Source organism: Portunus trituberculatus, chromosome 36 (genome assembly GCF_017591435.1).
Source record: "Portunus trituberculatus isolate SZX2019 chromosome 36, ASM1759143v1, whole genome shotgun sequence".
NCBI classification, from domain to species: Eukaryota; Metazoa; Arthropoda; class Malacostraca; order Decapoda; family Portunidae; genus Portunus; species Portunus trituberculatus.
In genome coordinates this window covers 4681725-4697457 of record NC_059290.1, presented here as the reverse complement: position 1 = coordinate 4697457, position 15733 = coordinate 4681725, and the positions used below count along the sequence as shown (strand labels likewise).

Genomic DNA, 15733 nt, shown 5'->3' with positions numbered 1-15733 from the left:
TGATAATTTTCTTTTGTCTTTCTCATAATCAGTCACAACTATTAAAACTCTTATTTTTTTCCTACTACAGTGTCAAAAATATACATCATTGTAGCCTGGGAAAGATAAAAATTCCTATTCACATTTCTTATCCTTTATGTCCATTGAAGTAATTTATTTAATCTCTTAAGTACCATGACATGTTTTCATATTCATTCCGCTTACTATTTGGCGATTTTATACAGCTTAAGAAACTCATGTGAGGATTAGAATAGTAAAGACTCTGGCCATTAATCTTCTGACTTCCCTAGACACTAGCTAATGTGTATAAAATCGTCTCATCATACCCAAAACTCCTAGTAAAAATGCGTCCCAGCACTGAAAGGGTAAGAAATTGTTATATTTTTCGCACTAGTGTCAAAAATACGTATCAGTGCACATGTAGCCTTGCAAAGATAAAAACTCCTATTCACATTCCCTTTTCTTGATGTCATTTTTAGTTATTTCTTTAGAGTGACCTCAGTGTTAACAAGAAATGGCCATAGCAAAAAAAAAAAAAAAAAAAAAGATAGTTGAAGATAAATTAACTTCAATCACGTACAGTGCTGTGATTTATCCTCAAGCACATGCAGTTACGTACGTTCAGTCCTTACGTACATACTTGCAGTCCTTGTCCAGTTAGTCACTTTGCCAGATTCCTCTAACTTTTACCAAGAAATTAAAAAAAAAAAGGAAAAAATATTGTGTATGTAATTAAGAGAGAGAGAGAGAGAGAGAGAGAGAGAGAGAGAGAGAGAGAGAGAGAGAGAGATTCTTGTATTCTGGTGGTATATTGGAATTTTGAGGAACCAACGTTAAATAATGGATCTTAAATTTGTGTTCATGTTCCGTCGTGGTGTTCAAATTTTCATAAGTTCAAGAGGGCAAAATTTTATGCGAGTTTGCGTCATTTTTTCTTTTCTTTTCTTTTCTTTTTCTTTATTTTGTCGAAAGCGGGGAAGCAAAAGTGAGGTGATGGCTTGATGATTTTTCTTCTTTTTCTCTTTCCTTTTCCTTTTCCTTTTCCTTTTCTTTTTCTTTTCTTTTTTTTCGTCTTTTTTGCTCCTCCTCCTCCTCCTCCTTCTTCTTCTTCTTCATTATAGTTAACTTCGATCTTTGTATAAGAAAACAATGCAGAGAGAGAGAGAGAGAGAGAGAGAGAGAGAGAGAGAGAGAGAGAATGGTATTATTTTCCTACATGCCTCGTTTCATTTACATTTTCATTATCTGTGTTACTATCTTTGTACTCCGCCCATTCTCCTTCTTCTCTTACGTTCACCTCGACTTTCTTCTCTTCTCCTCATTATCTACGCCATTATTCTATCTTCCTTATACATCTCTCTCTAATTTCATGTCCGGTGTTGTCTTAATCCTTTTCTTTTTATTTCTTTTATTATTTTTGTGCATTCCTTTTGGTCATGTTCGCTTTGCTCTTTTCATTCTCCTGCGCACGTGTCCTTATCGAACGCCTTTTGTTTCTCTCTTCATGTTCAGCTTCACCTCGTATGCTTGGTAGTCACTTTTGAGAAGCCGGGCCTTGCTCAGGCTGCAAACTATGTCTTATTAGAATGATTATGTGTGTGTGTGTGTGTGTGTGTGTGTGTGTGTGTGTGTGTGTGTCTCTCTCTCTCTCTCTCTCTCTCTCTCTCTCTCTCTCTCCATGCTATTTAACTTCGTATTATTATGATCTTTCTTCTATAATTCGTATATTTTTCTCCTCCTCCTTTTATTCTTCTATGATCCTTTAAGTACTGTATTTCTTATTCTAGTTCAGCGCCACCTTGATTAGCCGTGTGTCTATATATGGTGATTACGGGCTGGTGTTGCGTTACAGTATGGAGCATCAACAAAACACTAGTGATGACAGTAATCGCATCTCTTGTTCTCGTATTCCTGCTGTTCTTCACACACTTTCTCTCCTCGTCTCTCTTTGTCTCTTACTGTTCCCCCGCACCTTCACAGCCTCCTCCCTGAACGCCACAGCTATATAGGGTCTTTGGTTACAGCGATTAAGTTAATAAGTTCATCCAATTACACGATACTTCCATTTATTTTTTCATTTCCCTCCCTCCCCACCCACTCCCGCCCAGCGACCGTCACTCGATAATTGCTTGTTTCCGATTAAATCTCCGCAGAATAAGACGTCGCGGACACAATGCTGGTGGTGATCAGATTAATAAGCCAACTAATTGCCGGCACCACCCGCACCATCGCCGCCAACCACCATCACCACCACTGCCACTACCATCATTACCAATATCGTCCTTTGCATCGAGGAGCGAGTTTATGGCGGCCAAGTGACGGTGCTCACTATCTATTTTCTCTTGTCTTTAGCACTTTTTCTGTTGCTGTTACTGTGCTTCGTGTTTGTTTATTATGTGTGACTTGTGTGTTTTATTCGCGTCTCCTTTCTTTTTTCTGGGCTGGGACAGGACGTGATTGATACTTGGTAGAGAAAGAATACATTGAAACTTCATTCGTTTGGCAGCGCTGTCCATGGCGTGTCTGTGGTTCAAGTTTTAGGCTTCAAAACCACGAAATGAAGCTTCGAGACTCATTAGGAAACTGCGTCATCACCGAGTCAGGCTTTTCTCCGAATATGGCGCCTCGCTAATATATTAATTTCACTCCACAGTCTTCACGAGTTGGTGAACTTTTATTATGAGCTGTGTGGGGAACTGCTGAGCTCAATCATAAATTATGCTTCGGTGCACGATTCGTCTCTTCGTCGTGGCTTCATAAATCGTGCTTTTGAACTCTCGGTAACTGGCCCCCGCCATGGTGAGGAGGGAGGAGGCGTCAAGCGGCGAGGCGTGAGGGAGGGATGAAGGGACGAGGGGTTGGACATTTAGCACACGGTCACGCTCTGGCGGGTTATGAATGATACATATACGACACCTTTCTACCTGTGTATAGTGTCCCGTCGATGTGTCGGTCAGTGTGCGAGGAAGCGCGGGAATAACAGCCAAGCGGCAACTCCTCCGTCTACGAGCGTAGCGTCTCAGCGGCTGTCACCGATCACCGGATTAGTTTGGGCCGCGAGTCTGGTGAGAGAGGAGCCACGCGTGCCTCTCCCCTCAAAGGATCGAGTGTCGCAGCTGTGCTAGTGTTGCGAACCCCCGGTGCCTCCAGCAAGTCTCACGCAGCGCTGCCGAGGGTGATTCATTGCTGTCTGAACAGTCCTGCCCTGGAGAAATCCTGCGCCCATTACCCTCAGTGAAAATTTGAGTTAAACTATTGACGATCGAGCATCCTCCCGGACGGGAGGATGATTGGAAACCTCGAGTGTGACGAAACGTTTTACATAACACCCATGTGAGTGAAACTAGAGAGGAGGAGTTCATTGAAGAAAACTAACAAAAATTATTCAAGCTGGTTCAAAGGGCGTTAGAGAACCTTCCTGCGGCAGGAGGTTCAACAGACAGCCACAGCAGCTCCCCAGGAGTGTGCAAAATGAGATTTGGCGACGGAGGCAACGACGTTGGCGGCATTGGAGGTCTGATGGCTGGGCAATGGAGCGTCGACCCCGACACGGGCCTGATAAGGCTGACGGAGGCGGCGATGGCCAAGCTCATCAACCCAGACCCCATCGAGAAGTGGTACTTGCTGGACCCCGAACCCCTTGCAAGGTATGTGCGTACGTACGTGTTGTGGTGCACGCCGCCAGGCAGGTGCGTCTGTGTGGGCTGCAAACGCCCAGACAGGTGCACGTGCTGGCGTGTGTTGCCTATGTAAAATTTGGCCAAGTGCACGTGTCCCCGTCTGGCGCCGCCACACGTTGCTACAGATGTGCGCGCGGCACCTGCGTATGACGCCTGACTCATGGCGGTGCCGCGGTGTGTTGACATGACAGATGGATGCTCGCAGGAGCTAAATTCGAGCATCGCACTGGACTGGTCTTAGCACAGTCAACCACTCTGCATGCATCATTAAATATACATGTGTTGTAGTCAGGATGCGAACCCGCGACCCTTTCCCGTCGCTCGGCTCTGCTGGGGTCGCAACTAAGGCTGCCTTGGTCGTCACCACAGATCTCCGCCGTCTGACCGTCGCAATCTCGTTACCTTTCTTGCTGGTGTCCACTCCATCTGGCCGCTCCGCCCCGCTCACCGCCGCCGCCGCCGTGCCGCTCTGGGTACACACACACACACACACACACACACACAGCTGGTGGAGGGGCGCAACCCGTCCAGGTGACAACGTGTTACAGTTATGTTGTAGATGGACAAACGGCTAATGCTGGAAATGTCTCACCATACTTCGCTGTAGCCTCCCTGACATCCTAACTCGCCTAGTTATACCAGGCGAGTACTGAGGTAATTCGCCTGTGTCCTGTTGCTTTCACGTGTCCCGTCATGTAATCGACGTCCATGACGCTCTGGTGCCGCTCGCTGATTCACTCTAAAAACTGCGTTCAGAGTGGGCGGGCATGGCGTGCACTGCGCCGCGGTGCCACTGAATCATAATTCGTTGAGTGTTCCTCCTCTAGTAATAGTAGTGCTAATGAAGGGTACACTTTGGAGTCGCGCTTCAGCCTCACACAAACAGTCTTGCGTGTTAAAATATTGAAATAAAAACATAAAAAAGACAAAAACAAATGGATGAAGTCATCAAGTGTATGGCGGGAGTGTAGCGCGCCGGGTGTATTGATGTCGTTAATTAACTTTAAATCACGCCCGATGAATAGAAAGTGATACCTCGGCGGGGCCACTGAGACGCCTGGAGGAGGAGCTGCGGTGGGCGGCTGTGTGGGGGGAGGGGCGGTGCGCGCGGTGTGGGCTGGGAGGGAGTGGAGGTGGTGGAAGGCTTCGCTGGGTGGGGGAGAAGGCAGGATGGACTGGGATAGAGATCAAAGGAGAGAGAAGTGGTGTTGAACTGGAAAGGACTGGAGTGGAGGTTGAAGGATACCCGTGGAAGAGACGGAAGGGTGGAAGAGATTAGATGCATAAAGTACTTAATGAAGGGATAGAAGGTGTGGGAAAGATGGGAGCGATAGATAGGAGGGATAGGAAGGACATAGTGGAAAGAAAGGGACAGGATAGATGGCTAATGAAGGGATGAAGGAGGTAAGCTGATCAGTGAGTGTCATCTTTTTAGCAATCTTAGTCATGACATAGATTGAAGAGGAGAAAAGTTACAAGTGTGCATCTTCCCTCAGTTGTTGCGTGGAATGAAGACATTGTATTGGCGAAAATATGCAATAACGAAATGGGTCGTTTGATACGCAAAGCAAAGGTGAAGCTATAAAATGACGAAATATCTACTGAAGTAAAAATATTGAAGATAAAATAAACTAAGAAGATGAAAGGAAATTTATCGCTGATTTCCGTGCAACTTCGTTCTTTTAAGACGGCAATAAAAAAGAAAAGACATTAAACAAGACAGAAAAGAGTTTGCGTACAGAGCGATATTGAGAAAAAGAAAATCTTGAGCTTCTTTTTCTTGACGTGTACGTGTCAAGATAATAAAAGAAAAGAAGATAATAAAACGTAAGCGTAAGAAATGTGAAAGTAGGCAATTCTTTGATATACCTCCCACAGCAGGACATGAGAGAACGGAGACAGCCAGTGAGTTACTTTTGAACTAGATGGAAGTAAAGGAGAGTGAGAGAGTAGAGAAAGAGAGAAGGTAGAAAGAGTAAAGGAGAAATAAAAGGCAGAACAAGAGTTGAAAAAAGAAGGAAGAGAGGGGAGGAAGAGGGGACAGAGGGCTGTAGATAAGGGGAAGAAAAATGTTATGGGAAAAGGTGGAACAGGAGGAGGAAGACGAAGAGGAGGTGAGTTGAAAGATAGATAAAGGGGTAACATGTCATAGTACAGAATGGTACTGGGAAGAGGATGCGGCCGGTTTTAAGAAGCCCGTGAAGATACATCGCAGACAGAGCGTGAACCATTATTGTTGTAAATAACACTCAATGACAGCGAATGAGGAAACATTACGGCGGGGATTGAGGTAAGTGTGGAAAATGCGAAGAAAATAGATGAGTGGAAAAATATGAATGATTACCAAAGACGTAGATAAGAAAAAAGAAAATAAGAATAAACGAAGAAAAAAGTAAAGAGGAAAAGATTGGAGTGGCATTACTACTACTACTACTACTACTACTACTACTACTACTACTACTACTACTACTACTACTACTGTATCTATCCATCAAATTGCCTGTCTATCTATGCACTCATTTATCTATCCTTCACATCAGCTAATCAGTCTATAATTCAGTCTGTGTGTACAAGCATTCATTGCCGGGAGGAAGATTGGCAACGCTAGAGGGGATGTTTTGTGATGTAATGAAGTATATTGTCACCAAAAAATCATCCTTCGTTTATATTTTCGTTATTTTGTCTTTTGGTGTTCTGAAATAGTGTGTGTTAGTGTCTAGTAAATTCATCTATTTATTTTTTATGTAAGAGGAGAAACTGGTCAAGGACATAAAAGAATAACAAAGGAGGTCCACTCAGATGTCAGTTCCCTTAGAGATCAATAGAGTTAGGCAAAGGACAGGGACAGATGATTTGAAACTACCTTTTTGAAACCAACTTTTACTTTCTTCTAACTCTACACAGATTTCGAGAGTTTTTGCCCTGACAGCCTTGACATGTGTCTTATTTTCTCTTTCCTTTCGTGTTCTGTTTTCTTTTTCGTTATTTATATTCAAGATTAGATCTATTTTTCTGTGGGGGTGTTGGTACTCTCTCTCTCTCTCTCTCTCTCTCTCTCTCTCTCTCTCTCTCTCTCTCTCTCTCTCTCTCTCTCTCTCTCTCTCTCTGTTTCTTTTTCAGTGTATATTTTCTTTCCTGTTTCCTTGTTTCCTTTTCCTTATTTTGTTCATATTCCGTGTTTTTATATATTTTTTTAACTTATTCTCTGTTTATGCATATTTTTCTTCGTTAGTTTCTCCTCATTTCGTTTTATTCGTTTATTTCTTTATTTTTTACGGTCTCCCTTCCAAATTTAGGTACAAAATTACGTCATGGTGAAGGTTTTATTTGACTATTCCTCTCTCTCTCTCTCTCTCTCTCTCTCTCTCTCTCTCTCTCTCTCTCTCTCTCTCTCTCTCTCTCTCTCTCTCTCACCGTTAGTACCTTACATCTTCTCTCCCCTTTCACTTTTATCCGGCCTTTTACACACACACACACACACACACACACACACACACACACACACACACACACACACACACACACACACACACACACCCCTGCAACGTCTTGTCAGTGTACTATTTTCACATTTCTTGGTCATAGTGTCGCATCTGCTGAAGAAGGCGAGGCAGGAGACACGCTACAAATACCAGGGACGTTTTAAAATCTTGTTAAATGTCACTGTTTTGGGTCTTCATTAAAATCTAACCTTTGTCTTTGCTCGCTTGTTACCTTCATCTCACCTGTCACCTGTATCTTGCCTTACCTTACTTTATCTCACCTTACCTCACATTACCTTTCCTTACCTTGCCTTGCCTTGCCTTGCCTTGCCTTGCCTTGCCTTGCCTTGCCTTGCCTTACCTTACCTTACCTTACATAACCTCACCTCACCTTACCTCACTTTACCTTATCATACTCTAATTTAACCTAACGTAACATTAAACCTTGCCTTATCTTATTGTACCGCATTTTATTTACCACACATTATCTCCGTCTTAACTTAACTTGTCTGTTTGTACTCCGAGTAGTGGTGGAGGTGGTAGTAGTAGTAGTCATTGCTGTTGTTTTGTTGTAGTGGTAGAAGTGGTAGTTGTAGTTATAATAGTAGTATAGAAGGAGAAGGAGGAGGAGGAACAGGAGTAGGAGGAGTAGGAGTAGTAGGAGGAGTAGTGCCATCTGTCGTCTGGTGGAGGTGTTCCGGGCAGGTGTCTTGATACAGCTGATAAGGAGCACACGACTTTGTTTAAATGTTACTGATAAGAATCTCGCGAATCTCACCTCACGGACACGTCGAGAGAGAGAGAGAGAGAGAGAGAGAGAGAGAGAGAGAGAGAGAGAGAGAGAGAGAGAGAGAGAGGACACGAAAGTAGAAAAAAGGAAAGAATAAAAACAATAAGACAATGAAGAAGGGAATTTTCTGATTGCTTTGCTGGAAGTGTTTGAGAGTTTAGACGATAAATAGTAATATATCCGAGAAAAAAAAAGCTGGAAAAGATGTAAAAAAAGTATTGGAATTCCTAACGGCATTTTATTAGGAAAAACTGAAAGGGTAGAAAAAGAAACATTGGAAAAGAAGCAATTAATTTTTTGACTGCGTTACTGAATGTGTTAATTTTGTTTTTCACGATTTTGTGTAGCCATCCCGTATCTCTAAAAAAAACAAGCAGAGATAGGTAAGTAGATAGATGGATAAATAGATGAATGAAACGGAGAGAAAAATATTAAAGATAAAAGAAAAGAACGAAATTTTTGACGGGATTTTAACAGGAATGTTAAAAATAGATAAATAAAAAGTTAAAAAGTAAGAAGGAAGAGTAACCGTAAATAAAGTTCCGAGCGTTCAAAATGCCTTCAAATTTTACGATGTCATCTTGTCACCTGAAGCCCTTAAACCATTCAGTACTGGGACACATTTCTTCCTTGAGATTTATGTATATTTAGACCATTTTATTGACATTAGGAAGGGTCTATGGAGCTCAGAAGATTAATGGCCACAGTCTTCACTATTTTAATCCCTATATTAGTACTGGGACACATTTCTACCTTGAAATTTATGTATATTTAGACCATTTTACCGACATTAGGAAGGGTCTATGTAGCTCAAAAAGGTTAATGGCCACAATCTTCAATATTTTAATCCCTATATAAGTTTTGAAGCTGTATAAAATCACCAAACAGTAAGGAGAATGAATATGGAAACGCGCCATGGTATTAGACCACTTAAAACTCTCCTCCTTGACTCTGCATGGCCTTCCTGACACCCTGACCCCCCTCCCTGACACCCTTACTGTTGACACACGAGGCGGCGCGTTAATATGTACTGGACTGACTGGCTATCGCGTTTTACTAGTCAATTTAAGTTAAGTTTGTCCGGCAGAGAACACCTTACATTGAAATTTTCCTCCTGTCTGCTGTGGGCGTCAGGTGTTGAGCAATTAAAGTGCAGTAAAAGGGACATTAAAGATGGGTAGGTGGGTTGGGGATGAGTGGGTGGGCGGGTGGGCGTGTGAGTGGGTGGGTAGGCGCAACTTACTTATTTTTTTTGTTAAGTCATGTTTTTTCGTCTTTAAAGTATATTTTTCCTTGTTTTCTTTCCTTCTCCTGGTAGTCTTCAAATTTGTCTTATCTTTATTCCCCTCTTATTATCTTTATATTCGCTTCCTCCTTCACTTTTTTTTTTTTTTTTTTTTTACGCGGTGAACAATTTCTAAATGATTTTTGTGAGGTCATATTCTTTTTCGTTTTTAGACACTTCGTCCTCGTCTTCTTTCTCTTTTTTCCTGATTTTACGTTTCCTCCATCATTTTGGAAGGTTTACGTGTGTGTGTGTGTGTGTGTGTGTGTGTGTGTGTGTGTGTGTGTGTGTGTGTGGTTTCGTGTGTAAAGTCAATCCATACACAACAAGCGATGAAATAACCTTAGAAAGAGAGAGAGAAAAACACACACACACACACACACACACACACACACACACACACACACACACACACACACACACACACACCATTATGTACACACGAGGGTCAGAGTGGAGGGTCAAAGGGAGAGGGAGAGACAAGGGAGAGAAGGGAGTGGGAAGAAAGAGAGGCATTGCAAACACTCCTTTAATCTTGTTGCTTGTTTGTCCACAATTACAGGTCATAAAGTATTCCCGGCTAGTGATGGAGAACAGGTGTGGTGTGGGGGATGCGGCGTGCAGGTGTGAGGCGCGAGAGGGGGAGGAAGATGGTGGTTGGAGGAGGAGGTGGTGGTAGAGGGAGGGAGCGCTAAAGATAGTTTTCCAGCATTTTAGGTAATGTTTTTGTTGTTTCTTGCTCTTTCCTTGTCTTAATTTTCTTCCTTTTTCATTTATTCTTATTTTTCCTTTTACTATATTCTACTTGCATTTTTCTTTCTTCTTTTTATTTCTCATCTAGTTACCTTTCATCTTTCTTTATTCTCTGTTCCTCTCGTACATCGTCCTCTTCACTGCATTTCTATATCTCAATCTATAATTTCCTACGCATATTTCTTCCTTCCATCTCCTTCCTTACTGTGCCGAATTGATCTCTTCACCGCAGTGCATCAGGAACCTCTCGTGTCCAGCAGAGTGGCGGAGGAAGAGCGGAAAGATCAAGGGTAGCGAGATAGAGCGCGTCACCTCCCTAGACTTTAGCACGGGGCGACTGAGCGGTGGCAACATAGACGGAATATTATAAGCACGTGAAATGTATTGATTGCAAGGCTGTGAAATAAAGGAAAGGCAGTAATAATAGTAAGCAAAGAGTGAATTTAAGTGTGGTATTAGTATTATTGTTGCTGCTACTATTGTTACTGCTATTACTACTATTGCTATTACCTCGTCTCTTCTCTTTATCTTCTTCGTAGTCGTCGTCATGGTATTTTTATCCTCGTTCTCCTCCTCTCTTTCTCACATTTTCGTTTTCTTCTTCCTCCTCCTCCTCCTCCTCCATCATCGTTTTACCTTTTAGTTCTCGTCCTCTTCCTTGTTCTCCTCCTCCCCTTCATCCTCCTCCTCCCTTTCATCCTCCTCCTCCCTCCTCGTCCTCCTCCTCCCTCCTCGTCCTCCTTCTCTTCTTCGTCTACCTCCTCCTCTTTGTCCACCTCCTCTTCCTCAGCATTCGCTTCCTTCTCCTCCTTCTCCAACTACTACTACTACTACTACTACTACTACTACTACTACTACTACTACTACTACTACTACTACTACTACTACTACTACTACTACTACAACATCTACTACCACCACTACCACTACCACCACCATCCCACTAATAAAAAAGTAAAACTACCCAATACTTAATCACTAGTGTATGTCCAGGTAAATATTCTTGAGGGTTTCGTCCGGGAATGAGTATTTGGAGTGCGAAGTGTGAGGTGGTGGTGGTTGTGGTGGAGCAGGAGGAATGGGTGGCGGGGTGGGGAGGAACGTGTGGGCGGAAAGGGTATTGTTACACTGGACTTATTTGAGCTCGATCCTCAGTAGATTTGAACGCAGCAGTAAGTAGGTATCTATCAGTTCGGAACGCAAAATGAGCTGAAAGTTTTTGCTTGGGTTGGATTTAGTTTTGGAATTTTTACACATTTGCGAATACCTTGGTGGAAATTGAAGGTTTGAAAGGAAATACGGGCTTTGTTAGACGCGCAAATGTTTCCCTTCAGGTATATTGTAGTTGAAATTGAGAAATGTTGAGATAGGGCAGTGTTGAGACAGCGAAGTGTTGAGACAGCGAAATGTTGAGACAGCGAAGTGTTGGGACAGCGAATTATTGAGACAGTGAAGTATTGAGACAGCGAAATGTTGGGACAGCGAATTATTGAGACGGAGGTGTTTGAGACAGAAAAGTTTAGACAGAGAAACATTCAGACTAGTAAACAAATAGATAATCCAGGCAGGTAAGGGTTCAGACAGGTAAGGATTTAAGATAGGTGAAGATTCAGAAAGGTAATTCAGGTATAGGCAAAGATTCAGACAGGTAAATAAAGGTTGAATCAGACAGGTAATCCAGACAGGTAGGTATTCCCCCTCCTCCCTCCTGTTCACCTGTTTATCAATGGAGTCTGGATGCCCGCCAACAACAGTCCCTGGCCACACACAAAAAGTAATAACAAAACGAACATCTTTCAAATATTTACCTGGATTCACCTTACTAATCAAGTCTTATTTCTACAGATATATGAGGCAATTAACCTATAATCAGACGAGTCGGTGAGCCTACCCTGCCCTCGCTAGTGTTGTTAGTCTCTCGTTAGTCTCTTGTTACTCTCTCGTTGCTCTTTCGCTCCCGTTCATGAAAGCGATTGACTCATTGCTAATTCAGTAAATCATTGGCGGCCTTCGCTGAGATTATCCGACCCCGTTCCATTTACTGGGGAGGAGGTAAGGAAGGGGTTGGATTTCTCGCTTCCCAGGGTTCTTATTAAGGGATTAAGGGCGGCGGGTGTACCATTACCGCGGCCAGACCTGGGAGGTGTCTCGAAGGATCTGTGAGAGGAAGAGAAGTACGTCATTAACTTCTTTGTGTCTTACTTTTTGATCTGTTTTAAAATTGGTATGCGATTTTTCTCTAGTAAATTTCTGAATTATAGTCGCTTCTGAATTATTTGTAGTTTGGTATGCATTTCATTTTCTTGTGACTTCTTTTTAAATCTGTGTAACTTTGTAGGTTTTATAATTATTTTGACGTCTTTCTAAATTTTTGCTACCTTTTAAAGTCTTTCCTTTGCTTTAATTCTTTGTAACTTCTTGCTAAAATCTTGGTAACATCTTTTCAAATCTTTGTAGCGTCTTTCCAAATCTTTGTTGCCTCTTTTCTAAATATTCTAAGCAACATTATAGATCTACCATTAAACCCTTTTTGTGAATGAGAGAGAGAGAGAGAGAGAGAGAGAGAGAGAGAGAGAGAGAGAATTAGTTTTTATGTAATACGAACGAGTAAGTGAGCAAATGAATGAGAATAAAATACGTAGGTGCGTTTGTGAATGAGTGAATGAATGTGCGTGTGTGGACGATGAAGGTGAATGAGTGAAGCAATCTGGCGCTCTCCAACTCGATCAACCACGCAATTAAGAGTAGTGAAGTTTCCTCGCTTCAGTAACAACAAAATCCAACTTTCAGTATACATTTTTTCTTCTGCCTTCAAATAATTTCCTGATATAAAGAGCTGCAATATTTTATCCCGAATCTTCACATTAATTTGTCTTAACTTTGCTTCATCATCCTTTGTCTTTTATCATTGTTTATTTTATGATTTGGTTTTATAAAATGTACGCTAGTAATTTTGACTTCAAGGTTCTCTCTCTCTCTCTCTCTCTCTCTCTCTCTCTCTCTCTCTCTCTCGCTCTCGCTAATAGCTGCGTAGATGAAGAGAAAGACGATAAGAATGAAAAATCAGATACAAATGAACGGTAAACTTGTACTAAGCTTGATAATGGCTACAAATAATAAATAAAGGAAAAATATACTCTTAATCAAAATGCAAGTCTTATGATGAAGCGAACAAGAGAGAGAGAGAGAGAGAGAGAGAGAGAGAGAGAGAGAGAGAGAATGATAATATAACGTGAGAAGAGATTGAAAGAATAAATTATAATCCTGAATCTCTCTCTCTCTCTCTCTCTCTCTCTCTCTCTCTCTCTCTCTCTCTCTCTCTCATCCATGTTATTTTCTCACCGTAAAATAAAGAAATGATGTTGAACTACTAAACAAACGTGTGTATATTGAACACACACACACACACACACACACACACACACACACACACACACACACACACACACACACACACACACACACACACACACACACACACACACACACGTTCCCATTTTCCCTCTGTCACTTTTCCAGACTGACCTATGACCTCTGCTCTCTCTCTACCTGTTTCCCTCACCACCTGACTCTGCTACCTGGCCACTTTGTTACCTGCGCAGGTGATAACTTTTCCTAACTTTTGCCGAACACCAAACCATCTGAGGGTCTACCTGTCAAACTACCTTTCGCCCCGTTCACCTGGTCACCTGCCTGTACTCAGCCTACCTGTCTGGGCTGCCCATCAACACCTGTGTGCTAAAAGGTTTACAACACCTTCATAACAGGCTTTTATTCCCGGTCTTGTCACTGAGGCTATTTACCTGTCATCACTTACCTGCGCTCTCTCTCTCTCTCTCTCTCTCTCTCTCTCTCTCTCTCTCTCTCTCTCTCTCTCTCTCTCTCTCTCTCTGGAAGCACAGTTGTTTTGATATTAAACTTCCAAATAGAATAAGAGACGAGTGTGTGCAATATGCTGTTTAGATTGTGATAAGAGAACTAAGGCGAAAGTTTGAATTTATCGCGTGATTATAGGAGAAAATGATTGTACATACGAGTATTTGCACTTAACAGGTAAATCTTTGGGCTTAACGAATGCACAGGTGAGTTTAATGAACGGAGGGTAAGGTAATTACTTGGCCAGTGCTTCAGTTTGTTAGTGGAGCGAGCGAAGGAATCCGTTCGACTATAAATAATAGAAGCTGACGTTGCTTTTTGAGAAATATTTGTACGAATTGCTCGATTTTGAAACTGCTAATTGTCTCTTCATGAGCGACGAATGGAGGAAAGGAGGTGTGGATGGAAGGAGGGGCATGTGGGGGATGGATGGAGGAATAAGAGGGAAGGAGGGATTGGGGAGCTGAGGGAGGAATACTGTAGGAGAGAAAGGAGGTAAGGAAGGATGGTGGGATGTATTTGAGGAAGGAATGATAGGGAGAAGGATGGAAGGATTAAAGGAACGTTCCAGCGGAGAGTTGTCAGTTACCTGGGCACTGTTAAATAGTTTCTTACCTTTCAGATGTAGATAAAGTTCCCTGAGTTGAGTTTCTTTTGCTTTCAGGTTCAAAGGTAAACGTATAGAAATGTACTTTTGTTTATATGCAGAGTTTTGAAAATAAGGACATATGAAGAGAGAATAAGAGTCGGAGTGAGTGAGTAAAGCAATGGAAAGATGTGCGGAGAGAAGGAAGGGATGGAGGGATGAAGCAGTGGTGGTGGTGGAAGCAATGGAAGAAAAGAATGAGAGATGGAGGAAAGATGTTCGGTTTTGCTGACTTACAAATTTCCTGTTGAAGACGTCATTAGTTTCCTCAGCAAGACTGTCTTCCTAATTGTATCGCGCGTTTCCACTCTACTTTAGGTCCCCCTCTTTATCTTATTTGACTTTAGTGTTCTTCATTGTCTTTCTTTATCTTAGAAATTACTACTATCCCCATTCTTTTCCTCCTCCTCCTCTTCCTCCTCCTCCTCCTCTTCTTCCTCCTTCTCTTCTTCCTCCTTCTCTTCTTCCTCTTCCTCCTCTTCCTCCTCTTCTTCCTCTTCTTCCTCTTCTTCCTCTTCCTCTTCTTCTTCCTCTTCCTCCTCTTCCTCCTCTTCCTCCTCCTCCTCCTCTTCTTCCTCCTCCTCCTCCTCCTCCTCCTCCTCCTCCTCCTCCTCCTCCTCCTCCTCCTCCTCCTCCTCCTCCTTTTCCTCCTCCTCCTCCTCCTCCTCCATCAAGGACGAAGGCACGACCCTGAGTAGCGGCAATGAAGCATATTTAGTCCTTGCCTACTATGCTTCCCCTTCCTGTCCACTGCAGGACATCAGCCACTTTGCCCTGCCTCACCCTGCCTCCTGCCTCCTGCCTCACCCTGCCTCCTGCCTCACCCTGCCTCTTGCTTCACCCTGCCTCTTGCCTCACCCTGCGTCTTGCTTCACCCTGCCTTTTGCCTCACCCTGCCTCCTGCCTCACCCTGCCTCTTGCCTCACCCTGCCTCCTACGTCACCCTGCCTCACCCTGCCTCACCCTGCCTCCTGCCTCACCCTGCTTTTTGCATTATCCTATTTCATTCTTCTTTGCTCTGTCTCCTGACTTAATCTTCCTCTTGCCTCCCCCTGTTTTACTTTGCCCCCAGTCTTACCCTGTCTTACCCTGCCCCTTGCCTCACCCTGTATCACCCTGCCCCTTGCCTCACCCTGTATCACCCTGCCTCACTCTGTCTCACCCTGCCTCATTGTATCTCACTCACTCTGTCTTTGCCTTGATTAATTTCACTGCCTCTCT

At 43.0% G+C, this 15733-nt stretch overlaps 1 protein-coding gene across 1 annotated transcript in view; it reads left to right on the top strand.

Moving 5' to 3' along the window:
• Positions 1–2854: 2854 nt before the first annotated feature.
• The window catches only part of LOC123513734, a 305953-nt gene continuing 293074 nt past the window's right edge, over positions 2855–15733 (top strand). The window contains exon 1 of the mRNA XM_045271124.1: positions 2855–3647. Within this exon, the coding sequence (XP_045127059.1) occupies positions 3472–3647 (176 nt within the window). The 5' untranslated portion in view covers positions 2855–3471. The remainder of the gene's footprint in view (positions 3648–15733) is intronic.